Raw genomic sequence first — 18,748 nt, forward strand, 5'->3', positions numbered from 1 at the left:
GTGTAGACCAATTTGGGTTTCCAATCTCTCCAAAAGAATGTGGTGATCGATGGTATCAAAAGCAGCACTAAGGTCTAGGAGCACGAGGACAGATGCAGAGCCTCGGTCCGATGCCATTAAAATGTCATTTACCACCTTCACAAGTGCCGTCTCAGTGCTATGATGGGGTCTAAAACCAGACTGAAGCATTTCGTATACATTGTTTGTCTTCAGGAAGGCAGTGAGTTGTTATCATTCTCATTGAAAGTAAGTCTAAAAAGCAGCAGATCTGTTCTATGCTTCCCGTTCTTGTGTTAGTTTTAGAGGCTTTGACTTTCGGTTTTGTACAACAGCTTCAAACAATATTTTTGCTTACGTGAAACGTATTTCACAGCGGTTTAGATGTTACAATGATTCTCTACACTACATTTGCTTTCGTCACAAAGTGAAATTAGGCAAACTATTACAATTTCAGCAACCAGGAAATGGCAGAGCAATTTCTGCATAGTGCAGATTCCAAAAGTAGATGTAGCAACTCCGAAATGACCAATTAAGTGACAACCGTTGCTCTGCTGCAGAACCAGGTCCTGTGAAAGAACTTGGGAAAGCACCAAACATAGCAGTCTACTCTACTCGTACTGTGCCATTACAATACAGGCTGGTTAGTCGTGTGTGGTGTGGTTGAAAACATGACCAGACACATACCAAAAATGGTTGTAGAAGTGCTGCTTTCTTTATTTTCAGTCTTCTTTGGTTGAATATGGTAGAAATTGTGAAGACAGTAGAGATTCTAAAATGTGTTGTGTTTGGTATTTGATAAAAGCAGAACCATGATCTGCATTTATGGATGAAGTCAATGTATTTACATGGCTCCGGATAAAGTATGCCAACGATGCCATCTAGTGGAGAATACAAGCATTGCTCTAATTTCTGGTAGTCTGCACACTGCTGAGAACAAAAGACAATACCTTAACCGGATTATAGAGACCTTGCATGACAAAAAAAAGAAAAAGACATAACATACTACGTACACGTCTTACTTTATTAATTTGCATTACAACCAGGAAGTCTGAAATGTGACAAAAGAAGCCAAATAGATACCTTAACAGTTTGCTGTCATTTTATATCTCCTGCACTGCATTTCCTCATTGCCTTCAAAACATTTGTGCTACATGGGTGTTGATGGGACACCTTTAGAAATCTTATTCAATACTTCACCACAGCATCCATAATCATTTCCCAATGGAAAATACCCCCAAACCATGACAAAACCATGACAAAACCATGACAAAATAAAGCGAATAAAGACAAAGCAAACTTGTCTCGGCTCACTTTGCATTTCTCACTCCTGAAAATAAGGCTTACTTTGTACCAATCACCCGATCAGTGCCCTTAAATTGTGCGTTAACGTGACAGGCTACAGAGTAGACTGGGAAATCACAGAATGCCACAGGGGCCTGGTGTGTATACTGTGTTGTCTATGTACGTTGTATGGGTGGACATAACCTGGGCTCATTTAGGATGCCCCATATATAGAAGGATGGAGGAGTAGGGAGCCAGGACTACATTTGAGTGTCTCCTTGGCAGTAGGGTGCAGGACAAGGGTGTCCAGGACTACGAGAGAGAGAGTCCTCCCTTAGTTGCTGGCTTTGACAGCCTCAATCTTGCCATCCTGCTGTTTGAGACGGTAGTCATTCAGAGCAGCTCTGATGGCATCCTCTGCCAGCACTGGAGAAAGGGGCAAAAATTTCACATGGTTGTAAAATAGATTAAAAAGTAATGTATGGTTTAGAAATTCAGCTTGTTAGACAGGGCAGAACAGTATTATATATCAGACTGAAATAAGAGCTTACTGGAGCAGTGAAGTTTGACAGGTGGAAGACTGAGCTCTTTGGCAATGTCAGTGTTCTTTATTGTCAGTGCTTCGTTAATCTGAAAGCCAAAAAGAGGGAAACATTTCACCAACCAAGAAATAAACTTGATCCAACCATGTAATGAAAGGAAAAAACAACAGTGTGGTGGAAATGACTGTTGAATTGAGAAATTGAAAACAGAGCAACAGAACAGTAACACAGGAAGCAGGGGAATTGTCATGGATGCAGAATGTTCACTCACGGATTTGCCCTTCACCCACTCTGTTACCAGGGAGCTGGAGGCAATGGCTGAGCCGCAGCCAAACGTCTTGAACCTGGCATCCACAATCTTCCCCTGATCGTCCACCTCAATCTGTAGATAGGAGATTAGTCACTTTATGCAACTGTCTTTTGTCCACATAACTGAATAAACAATTCCGTAACATTACAAAATACATACACTTTGTAACTAAATAAATAGAGCCTGCTGCTTCTTGCTAAGTCCCATCTGGGTCATCTGCTTCTTTGGAACACAACCAAGACATTGTGACCTCATTCAAAATCCAAGGTCAGCAGAGGATGCCATGGTGAGACAGGAAGTAATGAGGACAGGGGACCAACGTACCTGAAGCTTCATCACATCTCCACAAGCTGGGGCTCCCACCAAGCCTGTCCCCACATTCTTGGAGGTCTTGTCCAGGGATCCAACATTCCTTGGGTTCTCATAGTGGTCCACTACCTAAACATGGCAACAAGGAGACAAAAACATTTTATTACTTAACTCAAGTTTATAAATGACCCCATCTAGGTAATATTCCCTGTGCATAGCTACAAACATTCACATAATATCATCCTTAAATGAATTCCAACTGTCTCCCAAAAAAGCAGGCTCAAGGCTGAGAGGGCTGTTGCACTCCCGTTATGCAATGGGCAGTTTCAACATTATGTAAGGGAAATTAAAATAAACAGATTAGGACAGGACTCCACTGTCCACAACAGTAGCACTTCTTGCTGCAACCTCCCTCCCCCCAGACGTAATCACCGTGATGCAGGTCATTCTCTGCATTATTGAAAAATGCTATGTGTCTAAAGAGCCTAAATATTTGGTGAGTTTGTTAGTGGCCAGTTGGTAGTGATAACGGTTGTTTTATTGACTAGCCTAAATCTCATAACTGTGGGAGCAGCCTTAAATTAACAAGCTCATGTTCCTTTTGGCCAAAGATGGCTTACAAGACAGTCATACATGTTCAGAATGAGTGATGAAATGTTAGCCTAAATCCAAATGGACAATTCAACCAAACAGATGGCATAATTAATAGGTTATTGTGTTCTTTAACACATGTATATAATACAGGTTCAACAAAAACCGAGAGTTACTGTGGAAATATGATCTTATTTCACACGTTCTGTAGAAAAATCCAGAATCAATGAAACTGCGTATTGCCATCGCAGGTAGTACACTGGTGCTACCGCTATGCTGCTTCAGAGATTTGACTGACACCTGTAGCGTAACTGACGTTAGTGTTACCAAACAGCTAATTTAAGGAATTAGCTAAAACAGTTTAGGAAGAAACAGATTAACCTTCAGGTATAACTAGCTACATCAGTAAAACCTGCATCAACCGAGACAGAGCTGGAGATTAAAATTAGATTGGCGGAAAAATAGCATTTTTAGAAAGAACATTATCTAACATGTTAGCTAGCTAGATGTACGCTATAGAACTAGTCAAGGCATGTGACGCATGTTGTTAACTAAGCTAGCTACTTCGACCTCTACTTTAAAATATATTTCATCTAGATACTCTCAGAGAAACAAATACATAACTAGATAATCAATGCCAAATGTACTTTTAGCAACTAGCTAACGTTAGCTTAGGTTCGTTGTCAAAACAAGCTTGCAGGGAATTCACATTTAACGAGTTTACGACCTAAACAGGGACACGTGGTTTAATTTATCAGCCATCAAACATAGCTAGCTATACAGGTTATTTTACCTTCTTGTGGTAGGCGGCTTGGACCGTATATTCCGGGGAAGTGATCCTTCTCATCACAACAAGCGGGGTGATACACTTCTTTGCAACTAGACCCGCCATGTTCGCTGTTTGTCTGAAATGACGCAGTCTGGAAGAGTGCGAGCGCATACCCTTATCATGCGCATGACAGTGTGGGAGGAGCTTTTGGACTGATCCCAGTGAATGACAGAAAAGTGCATGGAGTTTTATATAATATTCAAATATATCACATTTTTAGTGTAGAAATATTCAGCAAATATATCTAAAGGTTAGGCATGAGCCCTAAAGGCAAACACAGGGTAGTAGCTAATTAACCATAAGGAATGATATTGTGTTAGAAAAACAAAAGAACGTATGTGTTATGTATATATGAGTTATGTGACAGTGGAGAGTACATTTTCGAGGTAGGAGACCGTTACCTTTCATGTCAGAAAATCTAAAGATACACACAAAACAAACTAACCTTGCAGGTGTATTTCATCTCCTGAGGTTAACACAGGAGAGTGATATTGGTCACGTTTTAATTATAGCTCCCCAGCTGTCTGAAAATAATGCGAAATAATATTAGTAGTGCTCTCCATGGTGCTGAACATTCAAAGCGTGTGATGTGGAAGCCCACATCTAGGATCCCCTTCCCCATTCCGTGATGCAGTTGTGACAAATAAAGAAAGAAAGAAAGAAAAAGTGAGCCATTGGTCAAAAGGCAAGGGTGTAAACTGAGGGAACACTCTCAGTAGGCTGTTATAGATGCTGTCACTTCACACTAACACAGAAGGTGAGTCTTTTATTTTTCATGTTTTTATGGAAAAGTGCTTAAGGTAAACTCTCACGTTTGACAAAGACAAATATTGAGAGGCTATTTGAGCACAGGTCTTGCTGTAATGTTATGTTTTCAATGTGTGGTCTGAGCATTTGTATGTACAGTGCATTAGGAAAGTATTCAGACCCCTTGACTTTTTCCACATTTTGTAACGTTACAGCCTTAATCTAAAAGTGATTAAATTGTGTTTTTTTCTGTCATCAATCTACACACTATACCCCATTTGGGGGGTTTCTCCCATTCTTCTCTGCCGATCCTCTCAAACTCTGTCAGGTTGGATGGGGAGCATTGCTGCACATCTATTTTCAGGTCTCTCAAGAGATGTTTGATTGAGTTCAAGTCCGTGCTCTGGCTGGGCCACTCAAGGACATTCAGAGACTTGTCCCGAAGTCACTCCTGCGTTGTCTTGGCTGTGTGCTTAGGGTCATTTTTCTGTTTGAAGGTCAACCTTTGCCTCTGTCTGAGGTCCTGAGCGCTCTGGAGCAGGTTTTCATCAATGATCTTTCTGTACTTTGCTCCATTCATCTTTCCCTCGATCCTGAATTGTCTCCCAGTCATTGCCGCTAAAAAACATCCCCACAGCATGATGCTGCCACCACCATGTTTCACTGTAGGGATGGTGCCATGTTTCTTTCAGACATGATGCTTGGCATTCAGGCCAGAGAGTTCAATCTTGGTTTCATCAGACCAGAGAATCTTATTTCTCATGGTATGAGAGTCCTTTAGGTGACTTTTACTGAGGAGTGGCTTCCGTCTGGCCACACTACCATAAAGGCCTGATTGGTCCTTCTAGAAGGTTCTCCCATCTCCACAGAGGAGATGGGAGGAACTCTGGAGCTTTGTCAGAGTGACCATCAGAGTGACCACCTCCCTGACCAAGGCCCTTCTTCTCTGATTGCTCAGTTTAACCGGGTGGCCAGCTCTAGGAAGAGTCTTGGTGGTTCCAAACTTCTTCCATTTAAGAGTGGAGGGCACCGTGTTCTTTGGGATCTTCAATGCTGCAGAAATGTTTTCGTTACCCTTCCCCAGATCTCTGCCTCTACACAATCCTGTCTCGGAGCTCTATGGACAATTATTTTGACCTCATGACTTGGTTTTTGCTCTGAGATGCACTGTCAACTGTGAGACCTTATATAGACCGGTGTGTGCCTTTCTAAATCATGTCCAATCAATTGCGTTTACCAAAGGTGGACTCCAATCAAGTTGTAGAAACATCTCAAGGATGATCAATGGAAACAGGATGCACCTATGCTCAATTTCGAGTCTCATAGCAAAAGGTCTGAATAGTTATGTAAATAAGTTATTTCTGTTTTATATTTTAAATATATATTTGCAAAAATGTCATGATGGGGTATTGTGTGTCGATTGATTTTTTTATTTTTTATTTTATTTAACCTTTATTTAACCAGGCAAGTCAGTTAAGAACAAATTCTTATTTTCAATGACGGCCTGGGAACAGTGGGTTAACTGCCTGTTCAGGGGCAGAACGACAGATTTGTACCTTGTCAGCTCGGGGGTTTGAACTCACAACCTTCCGGTTACTAGTCCAACACTCTAACCACTAGGCTACCCTGCCGCCCGAGGAAATTGTTTTATTTAATCAATTTTAGAATAAGGCTGTAACATAACAACATATGGAAAAAGGGAAGGCGTCTGAACACTTCCTGAATGCACTGTATTAGATGACAATCCTGTTATTCTATTTTGGGATTTCAAAAAAGCATTTGATACTGTTAGTCATGAGTTTATTTTTGATGCATTGCACTATTTAAAATGTGGTCTTTTTTATCAACACAATTAAAACTCTTTATAATGGTGGTAAAAGTTATGTTAAACTTTCCTGTGGATCCTCACCTAGATTTGATATTCCTTAAGGGATTTGTCTGTGCTGTCCAGCATCACCATTTTTATTCCTATTAGTATCACAAATTATTTATTCAATGGTCACCAAATGTCATTTTGAAGGAATTATTGTGTGTGATAATGAGGTGAAGATTTCCCAGTTAGCTGACAATACAACCCTGTTTTTTTTTATAAATTAAAATCAGGTTCCAGTAGCCCTACAACAGTAGAGCTTTTCTCTGAAGTGTCAGGTTTGGTATTGAATATTGCAAAATGTACATTTTTGCACTTAAAGATGCAGTGAGTCCTATAATATGTGAGATTTCTGTCAAAGATGTTGTAACCTACTAAGGTGTCAAAATGACCCAAAATACTAATGAAATGAAATACATTTATGTAAATCCCTTAATTGAATTTATAAAAAATAAATGTTATTTATGGTTGCCAAGAGATTTATCTCTTCATGATAGAGTCTGTCAAAGGCAAAGGGTTTATCTCGAGAATCTTATCTTTTTACATCTTTAGAGATTCACAGTCTACATGTACCACTCTCCACAAATTATTATTCAATTTCATTTGGAAAAATAATGTTTTAGATTTTAGACTGTTTAACCGACTGCAAAAGTGAATTGTATTTAGAGGTATCTCAAAAAACCTTACAGTTTTGGAATATAATACCACTTTTTTTTCTCCAGAAAATTGGGTGGCTTAATTTTTTACTTCAAATCAAATCAAATCAAATCAAATCGTTCAGAGCCATCGATGTGTCTGCTTGGGGGGGGGGATATATACGGCTGTGATTATAATCGAAGAGAATTCTCTTGGTAGGTAATGCGGTCTACATTTGATTGTGAGGAATTCTAAATCAGGTGAACAGAAGGATTTGAGTTCCTGTATGTTTCTTTCATCACACCATGTCACGTTAGTCATAAGGCATACGCCTCCGCCCCTCTTCTTACCAGAAAGATGTTTGTTTCTGTCTGCGCGATGCGTGGAGAAACCCGTTGGCTGCACCGTTTCGGATAGAGTCTCTCCAGTGAGCCACGTTTCCGTGAAGCAAAGAACGTTACAGTCTCTGATGTCCCTCTGGAATGCTACCCTTGCTCGGATTTCATCAACCTTGTTGTCGAGAGACTGGACATTGGCAAGAAGAATGCTAGGGAGTGGTGCACGGTGTGCCCGTCTCCGGAGTCTGACCAGAAGACCGCCTCGTTTCCCTCTTTTTTTACTTCAATGCCCTTATGCTGTGCGTAAACTTCCTGTAAAATTTGCAACATTTCATAAACAAGATCTAATGTGCTGGTCCTTGTTATACAAGCACAACTTCTCTCCACACAAATGTTTTATTTGGAAAAACAGTGATATTAGATAGAAATGAAAAATAAATAAAACCATATAGAAATAAAACCATATTTATCCATAATTGGTTTGCCAATAACATATTCGTGGTTAATCAACTTATACATGATAAGGGTAGTCCTTATACTTACAATGAATTATTAGCCAAATATTACTTTGTTATGTTGTGTAAGGAATATGACATTTTAATGAAAGCTAATCCCAATAGAATCCTTACTTTACTGAAGGGTCGATCAAGCGTTTCATTACATGCACTAAATTACAGTGATAGTGTAGAAATGCATCAACACATTACATCAGAAATTTAACAACAATTTAGTCTGAGAAATTATTAACAGGAAGCTTACCACTGCTGCCATTTTTTCAATGGGAATCTTGATGTGAAATGGCAATGTGAGTGGACTAATCCACATAAATATTTGATAACTGATAAAGTAAGAGAAGTCTCTTACAAGACCCTTCACAGATGTTTTCCTTGTAATAGTCTTATTTCGAAATATTGAATTAATGCTGAAGAGGAATGTGGCTTTTGTGAATTGGAAAATGAGACTATATAGCATTTATTTTGTGAATGTTTGCATAGTGAAATATTTTGGATGAATATGAAAATTATATAAGTGATAAGATCAGTAAACTCGCGTCATACTCGTTGCCAAACCCACTGGCTCCAAGTCATCTACAAGTCTCTGCTAGGTAAAGCCCCACCTTATCTCAGCTCACTGATCAATCAATCAAATTTATTTTATATAGCCCTTCGTACATCAGCTGATATCTCAAAGTGCTGTACAGAAACCCAGCCTAAAACCCCAAACAGCAAGCAATGCAGGTGAAGAAGCACGGTGGCTAGGAAAAACTCCCTAGAAAGGCCAAAACCTAGGAAGAAACCTAGAGAGGAACCAGGCTATGTGGGGTGGCCAGTCCTCTTCTGGCTGTGCCGGGTGGAGATTATAACAAAACATGGTCAAGATGTTCAAATGTTCATAAATGACCAGCATGGTCGAATAATAATAAGGCAGAATAGTTGAAACTGGAGCAGCAGCACAGTCAGGTGGACTGGGGACAGCAAGGAGTCATCATGTCAGGTATTCCTGGGGCATGGTCCTAGGGCTCAGGTCCTCCGAGAGAGAGAAAGAAAGAGAGAATTAGAGAGAGCATATGTGGGATGGCCAGTCCTCTTCTGGCTGTGCCGGGTGGAGATTATAACAGAACATGGCCAAGATGTTCAAATGTTCATAAATGATCAGCATGGTCGAATAATAATAAGGCAGAACAGTTGAAACTGGAGCAGCAGCACAGCCAGGTGGACTGGGGACAGCAAGGAGTCATCATGTCAGGTAGTCCTGGGGCATGGTCCTAGGGCTCAGGTCCTCTGAGAGAGAGAAAGAGAGAAGGAGAGAATTAGAGAACGCACACTTAGATTCACACAGGACACCGAATAGGACAGGAGAAGTACTCCAGATATAACAAACTGACCCTAGCCCCCCGACACATAAACTACTGCAGCATAAATACTGGAGGCTGAGACAGGAGGGGTCAGGAGACACTGTGGCCCACTCCGAGGACACCCCCGGACAGGGCCAAACAGGAAGGATATAACCCCACCCACTTTGCCAAAGCACAGCCCCCACACCACTAGAGGGATATCTTCAACCACCAACTTACCATCCTGAGACAAGGCTGAGTATAGCCCACAAAGACCTCCGCCACGGCACAACTTAAGGGGGGGGGGGGGGGGCGCCAACCCAGACAGGATGACCACATCAGTGACTCAACCCACTCAGGTGACGCACCTCCTCCAGGGACGGCATGAGAGAGCCCCAGTAAAGCCAGTGACTCAGCCCCTGTAATAGGGTTAGAGGCAGAGAATCCCAGTGGAAAGAGGGGAACCGGCCAGGCAGAGACAGCAAGGGTGGTTCGTTGCTCCAGAGCCTTTAATGCTTTGTAGGTTAGCAGTAAAACCTTGAAATCAGCCCTTGCTTTGACAGGAAGCCAGTGTAGAGAGGCTAGCACTGGAGTAATATGATCAAATTTTTTGGTTCTAGTCAGGATTCTAGCAGCCGTATTTAGCACTAACTGAAGTTTATTTAGTGCTTTATCCGGGTAGCCGGAAAGTAGAGCATTGCAGTAGTCTAACCTGGAAGTGACAAAAGCATGGATTAATTTTTCTGCATCATTTTTGGACAGAAAGTTCCTGATTTTTGCAATGTTACGTAGATGGAAAAAAGCTGTCCTTGAAATGGTCTTGATATGTTCTTCAAAAGAGAGATCAGGGTCCAGAGTAACGCCGAGGTCCTTCACAGTTTTATTTGAGACGACTGTACAACCATTAAGATTAATTGTCAGATTCAACAGAAGATCTCTTTGTTTCTTGGGACCTAGAACAAGCATCTCTGTTTTGTCCGAGTTTAAAAGTAGAAAGTTTGCAGCCATCCACTTCCTTATGTCTGAAACACATTCTTCTAGCAAGGGCAATTTTGGGGCTTCACCATGTTTAATTGAAATGTACAACTGATCACCATAGCAGCACCCACCCGTAGCAAGCGCTCCAGCAGGTATATCTCACTGGTCACCCCCAAAGCCAATTCTTCCTTTGGCCGCCTCTCCTTCCAGTTCTCTGCTGCCAATGACTGAAACGAACTGCAAAAATCTCTGAAGCTGGAGACTCTTACCTCCCTCACTAGCTTTAAGCACCAGCTGTCGGAGCAGCACACAGATCTATGAAACCTGTACATAGCCCATCTGTAAATAGCCCATCCAATCTACCTCATCCCCATACTGTATTTATTTATTTATCTTGCTCCTTTGCACCCCAGTATCTCTACTTGCACATTCATCTTCTGCACATCTACCATTTCAGTGTTTAATTGCTGTATTGTAATTACTTTGCCACCATGGCCTATTTATTGCCTTAAGTCTCTTATACTACCTCATTTATACATGCTGTATATAGATTTTTCTACTGTATTATTAATTGTATGTTTGTTTATTCCATGTGTAACTCTGTGTTGTTGTATGTGTCAAACTGCTTTGCTTTATTTTGGCCAGGTCACAGTTGCAAATGAGAACTTGTTCTCAACTAGCCTACCTGGTTAAATAAAGGTGAAATAAAACAAATAAAATAAACCTATGAGCATTACCAAATGTGATATTTTAAAACATTTCCTAATTTATTTCAAATGTTATATAACACAACAAAAATATATAATGACAAAAGTATTAAAGAAGTGTCTACAGTATGTCAAAATGTAACTTATCTATAGCATAATATACTTTTTTTGTGTCTCTCTGGATGTATTTATTATTTGTATTGTTTTTGTTATGTGTGATATCTGTACATTGTTTTGTACAATGTTTGTGTAATGCATAAAAATAAAAAAATAAAAAAAACTCCCCCAAAACATCTTGGATGCAGTCTCCAGTTCTTACTATACCTCGGTTGTTCGAGAGGATCAAAACCGCAATGTATCATGGGTAAAATGTGACTGACTGATCTACCAATGATAATTAGTCTTTATTTATGATGCAAGGTGATTTGTAGATTAGTCCGTTGGCAGCCTCCCTGCAGTTATTTTGATGCTCTTGAACACAGCCACCTTTGGTGTTTTTGGGTCGCCTTGTTAACGGCCAAAAGCACAGTTTAGGACGAGATTTACCATTGAACTACCTGCTTTATGTATCTTTTTGGGGATCTGACTAAATTCACATGGAAATGTGAGTTATAAATCTGTCATTCTCATTGAAAGCAAGTCTGAATGATAGATCTGTGTTTCCCGTTTTTACGTTTTGTTCACCAGCTTCAAACAGTTGAAAATATAATATTTGGGGTTATGGAAAAGATCATTCACAGCGGTTTAGATGGTACAAGTATTCTCTACACTATACTTGCTTGTTTTGTCACATAAACTGAAATTAGACGAACTATTCGAATTTTAGCAACTAGGAAATGCCGGAGCGATTTCTGAATTGGTCATCTTTAATCATATTTATCATATCATGTAATCGCTTTTGCCACATTCCAATTGAGGTGGGAAATAAACTACAATGTAGGAAATTAATATTATTTGTAAATCAGTCAGACACAATTTACCCATGATACATTACGGTTTTGAGCCTCGAACACGGCCATTGGTAACCAATCGGCGTAGCAGCAGATACACAAGTAATCACCAAACAACTTCTAGATGCTAACTATAGTGATGATATCAGCTGAAACTTGAACGAATAGGTGGCTTTCTATCTAGATATCTGTACCCACGACACCGAAGATTTGTTTGAAAAACGCAAGGAGGTAGTCAATTATGTGATTTGATGTTACGCCGATAGCTCGCTAAACTAGTAGCAACATTTATTCTAGAAACGCGCAACGTTAGCATACTGGATCTAGCTGCTACGTTAGTTAATGTGGTAACTTTTCTAACGCCACTGGAGTATTGTTAAGCAACATTTAGTGTAAATCATAACGCAAGTTTGACTTTGGCATATCTCAATTCTCATCTGTTTGGATTAATTTACACATACTAATCTACAAGCAAGGGGGCGGCTAGATACATCACCCCACTTTACCTCCTGATCTGCGGAAACAATGGCTAGTCCTGCCCCTCCACCAGCCACTGTCTCGACCGCCACTGAGAACCCCAGCAGCTCGACTGCTGCTGGGGAGGGTGGCAATCAGGACAGCACCTTCGAATGCAACATCTGCCTGGACACCTCCAAGGATGCGGTGATCAGTCTGTGTGGGCATCTCTTTTGGTAAACACCCTCTTGTCGTGAGACTGTTCTGTATTTGTGATTGATTGAGGGACATTCTTCCTTATCTGGTACTTAGGAGAGGGTATTGTGCACATAATTCAATATAGTAATTGAATATATATTCTCTCTCCCATCCTTTACATTCCTTGTATCACCTAGTTGGCCCTGTTTACATCAGGTAAGTCAATTGATACGTCATTTATTTTACACAACCACTGTCATCAGCTGCCACCTGACCCTTTACCAATGGATGTTTTACTGCTACTCTGAATATATCATGCAATCTTAACCCCCCCCCCCCCCCCCATGTTTATGCAGTGGTTAGAGACCAGACCTAACAGACAAGTGTGTCCAGTGTGCAAGGCAGGCATCAGTCGAGACAAAGTCATCCCACTATATGGCAGGGGAAGCACAGGCCAGCAGGACCCACGGTGGGTTGATGTACTCAACATGAAAGCAGGGAGCTCAGTTTGCATACAATCCTCAGTTATTACTCTGAATTCCACATCCCAAACTACTGTTGTCAACAACTTGTCTCTCATTGTTAGGGAGCGAACGCCTCCTCGACCACAAGGACAGAGGCCAGAGCCAGAAAATCGTGTAAGTACTGTGTAATACAACCACTATCACCAAGCCATTACTCTCACTTTTCAGACTGTGCACAATTATTTAGCAAGGATGTTAGCAAAGCTCAATACAGATAGTTCTACTGTGTATCACTTGTGTTTGCAATGTTGGCTGCTGTATTGCACTACCCATTCATGATGAAACTATGACACGGGATGCTGTAGTGAACCCGCCCATAGCTGAATTCATTAGCAGAATTAACTTTCTCACTGGGACCTATTAAGCGCTGCCTGAAGAGCTCTATTTGATCCCTTGAGAATGACGAAACTTATAGCACTAGCGATTGCGTCACATCATCTCTCCCTCGAAACACCTGTTAAAGTCAAGTTTTTTGTACATATGGAATAGTCATGTTATAACCCTGGGTTGGTGCAATGTTATTGTAAGGTTCTCTTCCCATCACAGGGATTTCAGGGGTTCGGCTTTGGAGACGGAGGATTCCAGATGTCTTTTGGCATTGGTGCCTTTCCATTTGGCATTTTCTCTACAGCTTTTAACATCAATGATGGAAGACCACACCCAGGTACTTTAGCTGTGTAGGTTGAGCATTGTGTATTGTAACAATGTTTCATCAAAAATGTATTGTGAATGGCCCCCTCTACCTTGAAAAGCATTAATTCATTCTCCACTGGTTACCCCACACAGCTGCCCCTGGGACCCCCCAGCACATGGATGAACAGTTCTTGTCCCAACTCTTTCTAATTGTGGCTCTGGTGATTGTGTTTTGGCTACTAATCACATAAATGTCTGGGCGGCCAGGACTAAGGCTCAATTTGGACAGTTCTTAATACTCTGTTTCCAGATACTTGTTTGATTTTGTACTTTTCCACATTCTAAGTATTGTCCTCTGAACTTGCTGTTGGTTTATTTTCAGTAATTGAGATTAAACTGTTTGATTACATCTGTACTATGAATCCTACAGAAGTCTTAAAATGGCCCTACCTCTTCATTTCCATCAATGGTGTGTTTAATAGACAAAGTTTCCTTGGCTGGCAATATAGAACCAGATTTTAAAAGAAAAAAATGGCAAATCAGTAAATGTAAGGTATCACCCTCTGTGTTTGTATGGATGTAGATTATGAGCAGTATGACCTGTTTCTGAACTGAATATCAATTCGGGAAGAGATGCATAATTGGCGATAGACTTTTAAATTGTTGACACAATTGCCTTTTGAGTAACATTACCAGTATGCAGCCATTTTAACAATACAGTAAGTAGGACATTGTGTGGTGTCAGCAAGGGAATAGTCCAAAGGAGCAGTATTGATATGGGTTTAAGTTATTGAATAATTAACTGGTATGTCCTCTGTTGCCATAGGAGCTATTTTGTTAACTATTTCTCATGTTTCAGAAAATAAGCTTACAATTAAAGGAGCTATTTTTGGTTGAAGGATAGTCATTGTCTGCCACTAGTAAGACTATTATTTAGTACAAATGGAAATGTAGAATTCTAATGCATATGCTTATATAATAAAGAACTTGGGATGTGCAAAAGGTGTAGAAGATTTTGATTTCTTCAACCTGACAACTATCAAGATGAATGTCATTAGTAACAGAAGCTGTTATTTGATGTGCTCCCTCACTAATTGATTTTTACTAATAAAAAGTTGAATATAAAAAATTGATTATTAAAAATAGCATAAGCATCTGTAATAGACTGTTTCAAGTCCTCTCAGTAGGATATGAAGCAAACACCTTCGTATGGGTAGTCAATGTTTCTCTAATCAGGCTGCAACCATTTAATGCCATTCAAAGAAACATAACAGCCCATTGTATTTTCAATTGGGTTAACTTGCATTCATAACAGAAAATGCTTTAAGATCTATTAAAAATAATTGATTTGGTTGTTAATCAACTCTTGTGAAAAATATAAAAGTATCTCTCAATATTATTCTAAAAACAGATGAATAACTTGGCTCTTCATGTTTTAGGAGAGAAATATATTTTACAAAAAAATACTTTAGGTCCAAAAAAACATTAGAACTTCCACTGAGAACAACCCCTGTAGACCCTACAAAAATGAATGAGTTATGTCTCTGGCTCTTCTTGTGACTCTGGCCCTTGGTCTTCTTGAGGCACGGGCTCTGGCAGTTCATTGGACACTGTCACCAGTGGGTCTTTGACAGTCAATGGCTGATCTACACTAAACTCTGCCTCATACATTATCTGTTGGATCTTAATTTTGGTCTCACATCTTTTTTGTGGAGCTAGCCTCTTCAAGGCAGGAACGAAGCTGAGAAGAAACATCTCATCCTCGTCACACTGTCGGTTAGGGATCATGGAATCTGATCTGTGATCTTTCTCTTTGGCCAGCAGCCTCCTGTTCTTTGTGGAGAGCTTGGCAGGAGTGCTTGAGGAACATGGTGAAGCAGGGGACTCTTGTCGTGTCTGAGGCCTCTTCCTGGTTGTGTATGTTGATAGCTGGGGAGCTGAGGATGGCTGGGGCGCTGGGGATATTTGGGCACCTGGTGGTAGCTTGGCCAGGAAAGCCAGCTGGGCCATCTGGGTGCCTTGTTGCGCTGGGGACAGCTGGGTCACAAAGGCTAGCTGCGACATGGTCCCAACCTGGGTTGTAGGGGTTTTCATGTTGTTTACCAGGGCTGTGTTGAGTGTTTTGACAGGTTTGAGCTCACTCTGTGTGCTTTTATTGATTGTATCAGGGCTTTCCTGGTTGTCATGGTCTGCATTGCCATTTCTAGGTTTAATGAATGGTTGAAGAAAGTTCAGAAGTTGTCTGTATTTCCATCGACTGGTGGTGCGCTCCCCTGTCTCCTCCTTACTCCTTTTCTCCTGTCGTACTTCCTTGAAGTATCGGTCTCTTAGATTCTTCCATTTCCTTTTGCACTCTTCAGCTAAAATGGATAAATCAATGATATCAATTATGCAATATGGATTCATCATACTCAAGACTTAATTTGATGCATTTCATATTGAACAAGCTAAACATGGAGAATATTTGACTAAATGGATGGAAACAAATATTTACAAGTAGCTAGTATGATTAACAATGTATTTTTGGCCAATGAGTCAGAAAAAAACGGGAGCATTCAGGTGATTGAACACATCTCTCCATCCCAATAAGGGGGCTCGATTAATCTCACCGGGGCGTCAGGGCTGCCTCCCGGGTGTGAGGTACGTGCCTCGCTCTGTCCGACTGCAAAGTCGGCAAAAAAAATGGACGTGAGTATAGTAGGATTGTGTTTTCCCGTGCAAAAGTTATTGCTTTGGATAAAAACGCGTTATCTGCCTAAGCAACGAAAACGAATTAAACATTTGATGGAAAATATGTTTCTGGACTATGTACCCTGTTGAAAACATGACCAAGCCGACCCCGCTTTCGCACGATGATGTGACCGGCCATTGTCCGGGCCAACCCCGGCCAGCGTGTAATAAATAACTCCCTCATAGATGGAACCTAATCGGGTTCCTACTTATAAACTGTAAATGTGAGGCTCTACCATTGAGTTGGTCGGTAAATTATAAAAATAAAAAAAAACAAGTGCAGTGTTCTCCATTTGATGGCATTTGTTAGTTAATTTAATTAATGCGTGGAAGATGCGAGGCCAATCTACTCGTGGCTCATTGCGCGGGTGGGGAACACGGAACATTTTTCCCCTCGTGCCGCGGTGTCTGCAGTCTGCGCTGCGCTCACGAATTCGTCTGCCTCCCCATTGACGTAAATATGATTCACGCGGTTCTTGCGGCGATGTACCATTAAAACTCACCGTATACAGATGCTATTCACGTGATAAAAATGTATAAAATACAACAAACGCCATAATTTCTAAACTTGCCCCATTTCGACAAACAAGTCAGATTGCTTAAAACTAGCTAGCTCGCTAAGATTAGCACAAACATTTGCATCAACGCAACTTGATGATTTGTAGAAACACCATAGCTTACCTGGAAGAGCTGTCAACGCGCTGATTCTCCGCCAAGCAAGGGATCTTGTCTCACCATTGCGGTAATCTGGCAAAGTTGTATTATACAGCTCAGGAAAATTAAAAACGGACAATATCAACTTTTCGTCCATCTTGACTTGAGAATGCGGTCGGTCGCGCGCGGAAGCGACGGTCCCCCGCCTTTCCGCGTGGTTACGTCAAAGCGGTATGTACAGAATATCGCGAGCCGATCCGCTACCGCATGCGTGTCCGTGCGCTGCCCGTCCTACTTATTCTGTCATATCCCTACTCATCACAAGAGGGCAGTACAATCCCGTGTTCTGAATAGTTTTAGACCGAGGACAACCAATCAAAGCACATAGCAACCTTATAAACCATCTCTGGAACACCTGTTTTGAATGAGTGCTCATCAGGGACAACCTAACTCTCATAAATATACATAATATAATATATACCAGACATTAGGCTATAGCTAAATAAATGTGGATTATAAATTAAGTGCAAACTAACTATGGAAGAAATCTGCAAATGCTGTGTCTCATTTCAAGTAGTACTGTTATTTGAATTTTCTAAATATCTGATTGTGTGACATGACAACTGTCATATCAGCCCAGACATTAGTGGAGATACTGGAAAATTATATAAAATATAATGCGATGGGATGTTTGATTAAGAAAGTATAATTTTGTCAAAATCACAGGCACAAAAAGTAACCATTTACCTAATACTGTAGGCCACTACTAGCATTTATTCAACATACAGCCTATACCACTGAATAACCATAATTAAACTCTGTGTAGATACATCTTCCATTGCTCCTACAACTCTTCATTGTGTGAAGTCAGCCTGCTGCTGTCCTGAGACCTTTTTCTGTACCATTCCCATTATTTGAGCCTCCACACATTTTAGTTTTTACATGCTGTGTTCAAAAACAGCATTTGAAAAGGAAAGAGAAAGGGCATCATTCCACAACACATCTATTCGTCCTGCTCCTCTCACACCTCTGGGGTACCTGCTAGTCCATTAGGGGTACCTGCCTGATCCATTAGGGGGTCCACACCCAACCACCCTCCCTGTCCCCCTCCCCTTCCTTCTGCACCCTGTCCTCCTCTTCAGCAGGTTGGACACAGACTGCCATCGTATTCTCATCCATTATTTCACAGGCCTGGTTGGAGAAACCAGAGAGAGGTAGGCAACTTTCGCTCACTTGCCTCTTGTTCCTGCTGCCTCTTGAGCTTCTGGTCCTTTGGTATAAAGACACAAGTCAGGCCGCTGTTTAATATCCATTCACATAATTGTTGAATAGATCATCTCAATTTGCTTAATTTGGCTCCAAACTGATGTTCACTGCCAATCCCTCTCTGAACTAATTGAATGATAACAACTGAATCCTTGTATACGAAATGAGTAGCCCCCTGTTATAAAAGGCTGAACTACTACACTTTGATGACCTAAGATCATAAACATGCAAACGGCCAATCAGATTGGCTGGCTAAATATAGATCTCCATGAACCGTGCAGTGATATCTTATAGCATAAAAATGTGCACTGGGACCACCTCTATACCTGCTCAGAGTCGCAGTGATTTGTATCTCTGATTCCTTC

The 18,748-nt window shown here is 40.9% G+C and overlaps 3 protein-coding genes across 4 annotated transcripts; 1 reads left to right on the plus strand and 2 right to left on the minus strand.

Annotated features, from left to right (window-relative positions):
- Nucleotides 1-1,000: 1,000 nt before the first annotated feature.
- On the minus strand, nucleotides 1,001-3,944 carry iscua (iron-sulfur cluster scaffold protein a). The gene is given in 5 exon segments (NM_001171861.2): nucleotides 1,001-1,707; nucleotides 1,833-1,911; nucleotides 2,095-2,205; nucleotides 2,458-2,571; nucleotides 3,827-3,944. Coding segments are annotated over 5 exon segments (495 nt in total). The 5' UTR covers nucleotides 3,926-3,944; the 3' UTR covers nucleotides 1,001-1,615.
- A 7,488-nt stretch (nucleotides 3,945-11,432) lies between these two features.
- On the plus strand, nucleotides 11,433-14,735 carry LOC110537192 (E3 ubiquitin-protein ligase RNF185). 2 transcript variants are annotated; one of them, XM_036937198.2, is made up of 7 exons: nucleotides 11,441-11,576; nucleotides 12,395-12,614; nucleotides 12,774-12,792; nucleotides 12,933-13,045; nucleotides 13,163-13,214; nucleotides 13,647-13,764; nucleotides 13,887-14,735. In XM_036937198.2, the coding sequence occupies exons 2-7, from the start codon at nucleotides 12,448-12,450 to the stop codon at nucleotides 13,982-13,984; spliced, it is 567 nt and encodes a 188-aa protein (XP_036793093.1). In that variant the 5' UTR covers nucleotides 11,441-11,576; nucleotides 12,395-12,447; the 3' UTR covers nucleotides 13,985-14,735. The 2 variants fall into 2 exon arrangements, with proteins under 2 accessions (XP_090048123.1, XP_036793093.1); XM_090191997.1 differs by having other exon boundaries at nucleotides 11,433-12,614.
- A 221-nt stretch (nucleotides 14,736-14,956) lies between these two features.
- Nucleotides 14,957-17,365, minus strand: LOC110537191 (uncharacterized). Its single transcript, XM_021623040.3, has 2 exons — nucleotides 17,145-17,365; nucleotides 14,957-16,093 (listed from the first exon to the last, which is right to left on the minus strand). Exons 1-2 carry the CDS (start codon nucleotides 17,272-17,274, stop codon nucleotides 15,270-15,272), a joined length of 954 nt encoding a protein of 317 aa, XP_021478715.1. The 5' UTR covers nucleotides 17,275-17,365; the 3' UTR covers nucleotides 14,957-15,269.
- Between the last annotated feature and the right edge of the window lie 1,383 nt (nucleotides 17,366-18,748).

The sequence above is a fragment of the Oncorhynchus mykiss genome, chromosome 12 (genome assembly GCF_057628025.1).
Source record: "Oncorhynchus mykiss isolate SJ-2025 chromosome 12, ASM5762802v1, whole genome shotgun sequence".
NCBI classification, from domain to species: domain Eukaryota; kingdom Metazoa; phylum Chordata; class Actinopteri; order Salmoniformes; family Salmonidae; genus Oncorhynchus; species Oncorhynchus mykiss.

Excerpts from the sequence above, each read along its gene's own strand:
- LOC110537192 (XM_090191997.1), top strand. The coding sequence starts at position 12,448 with ATGGCTAGTCCTGCCCCTCCACCAGCCACTGTCTCGACCGCCACTGAG. Across the intron at positions 13,046-13,162 it reads ACAGGCCAGCAGGACCCACG|GGAGCGAACGCCTCCTCGAC; the intron begins GTGGGTTGATGT and ends TCTCATTGTTAG. Across the intron at positions 13,765-13,886 it reads TGATGGAAGACCACACCCAG|CTGCCCCTGGGACCCCCCAG; the intron begins GTACTTTAGCTG and ends TACCCCACACAG.
- LOC110537191 (XM_021623040.3), bottom strand. The coding sequence starts at position 17,274 with ATGGACGAAAAGTTGATATTGTCCGTTTTTAATTTTCCTGAGCTGTAT. Across the intron at positions 16,094-17,144 it reads CGCGTTGACAGCTCTTCCAG|CTGAAGAGTGCAAAAGGAAA; the intron begins GTAAGCTATGGT and ends TATCCATTTTAG.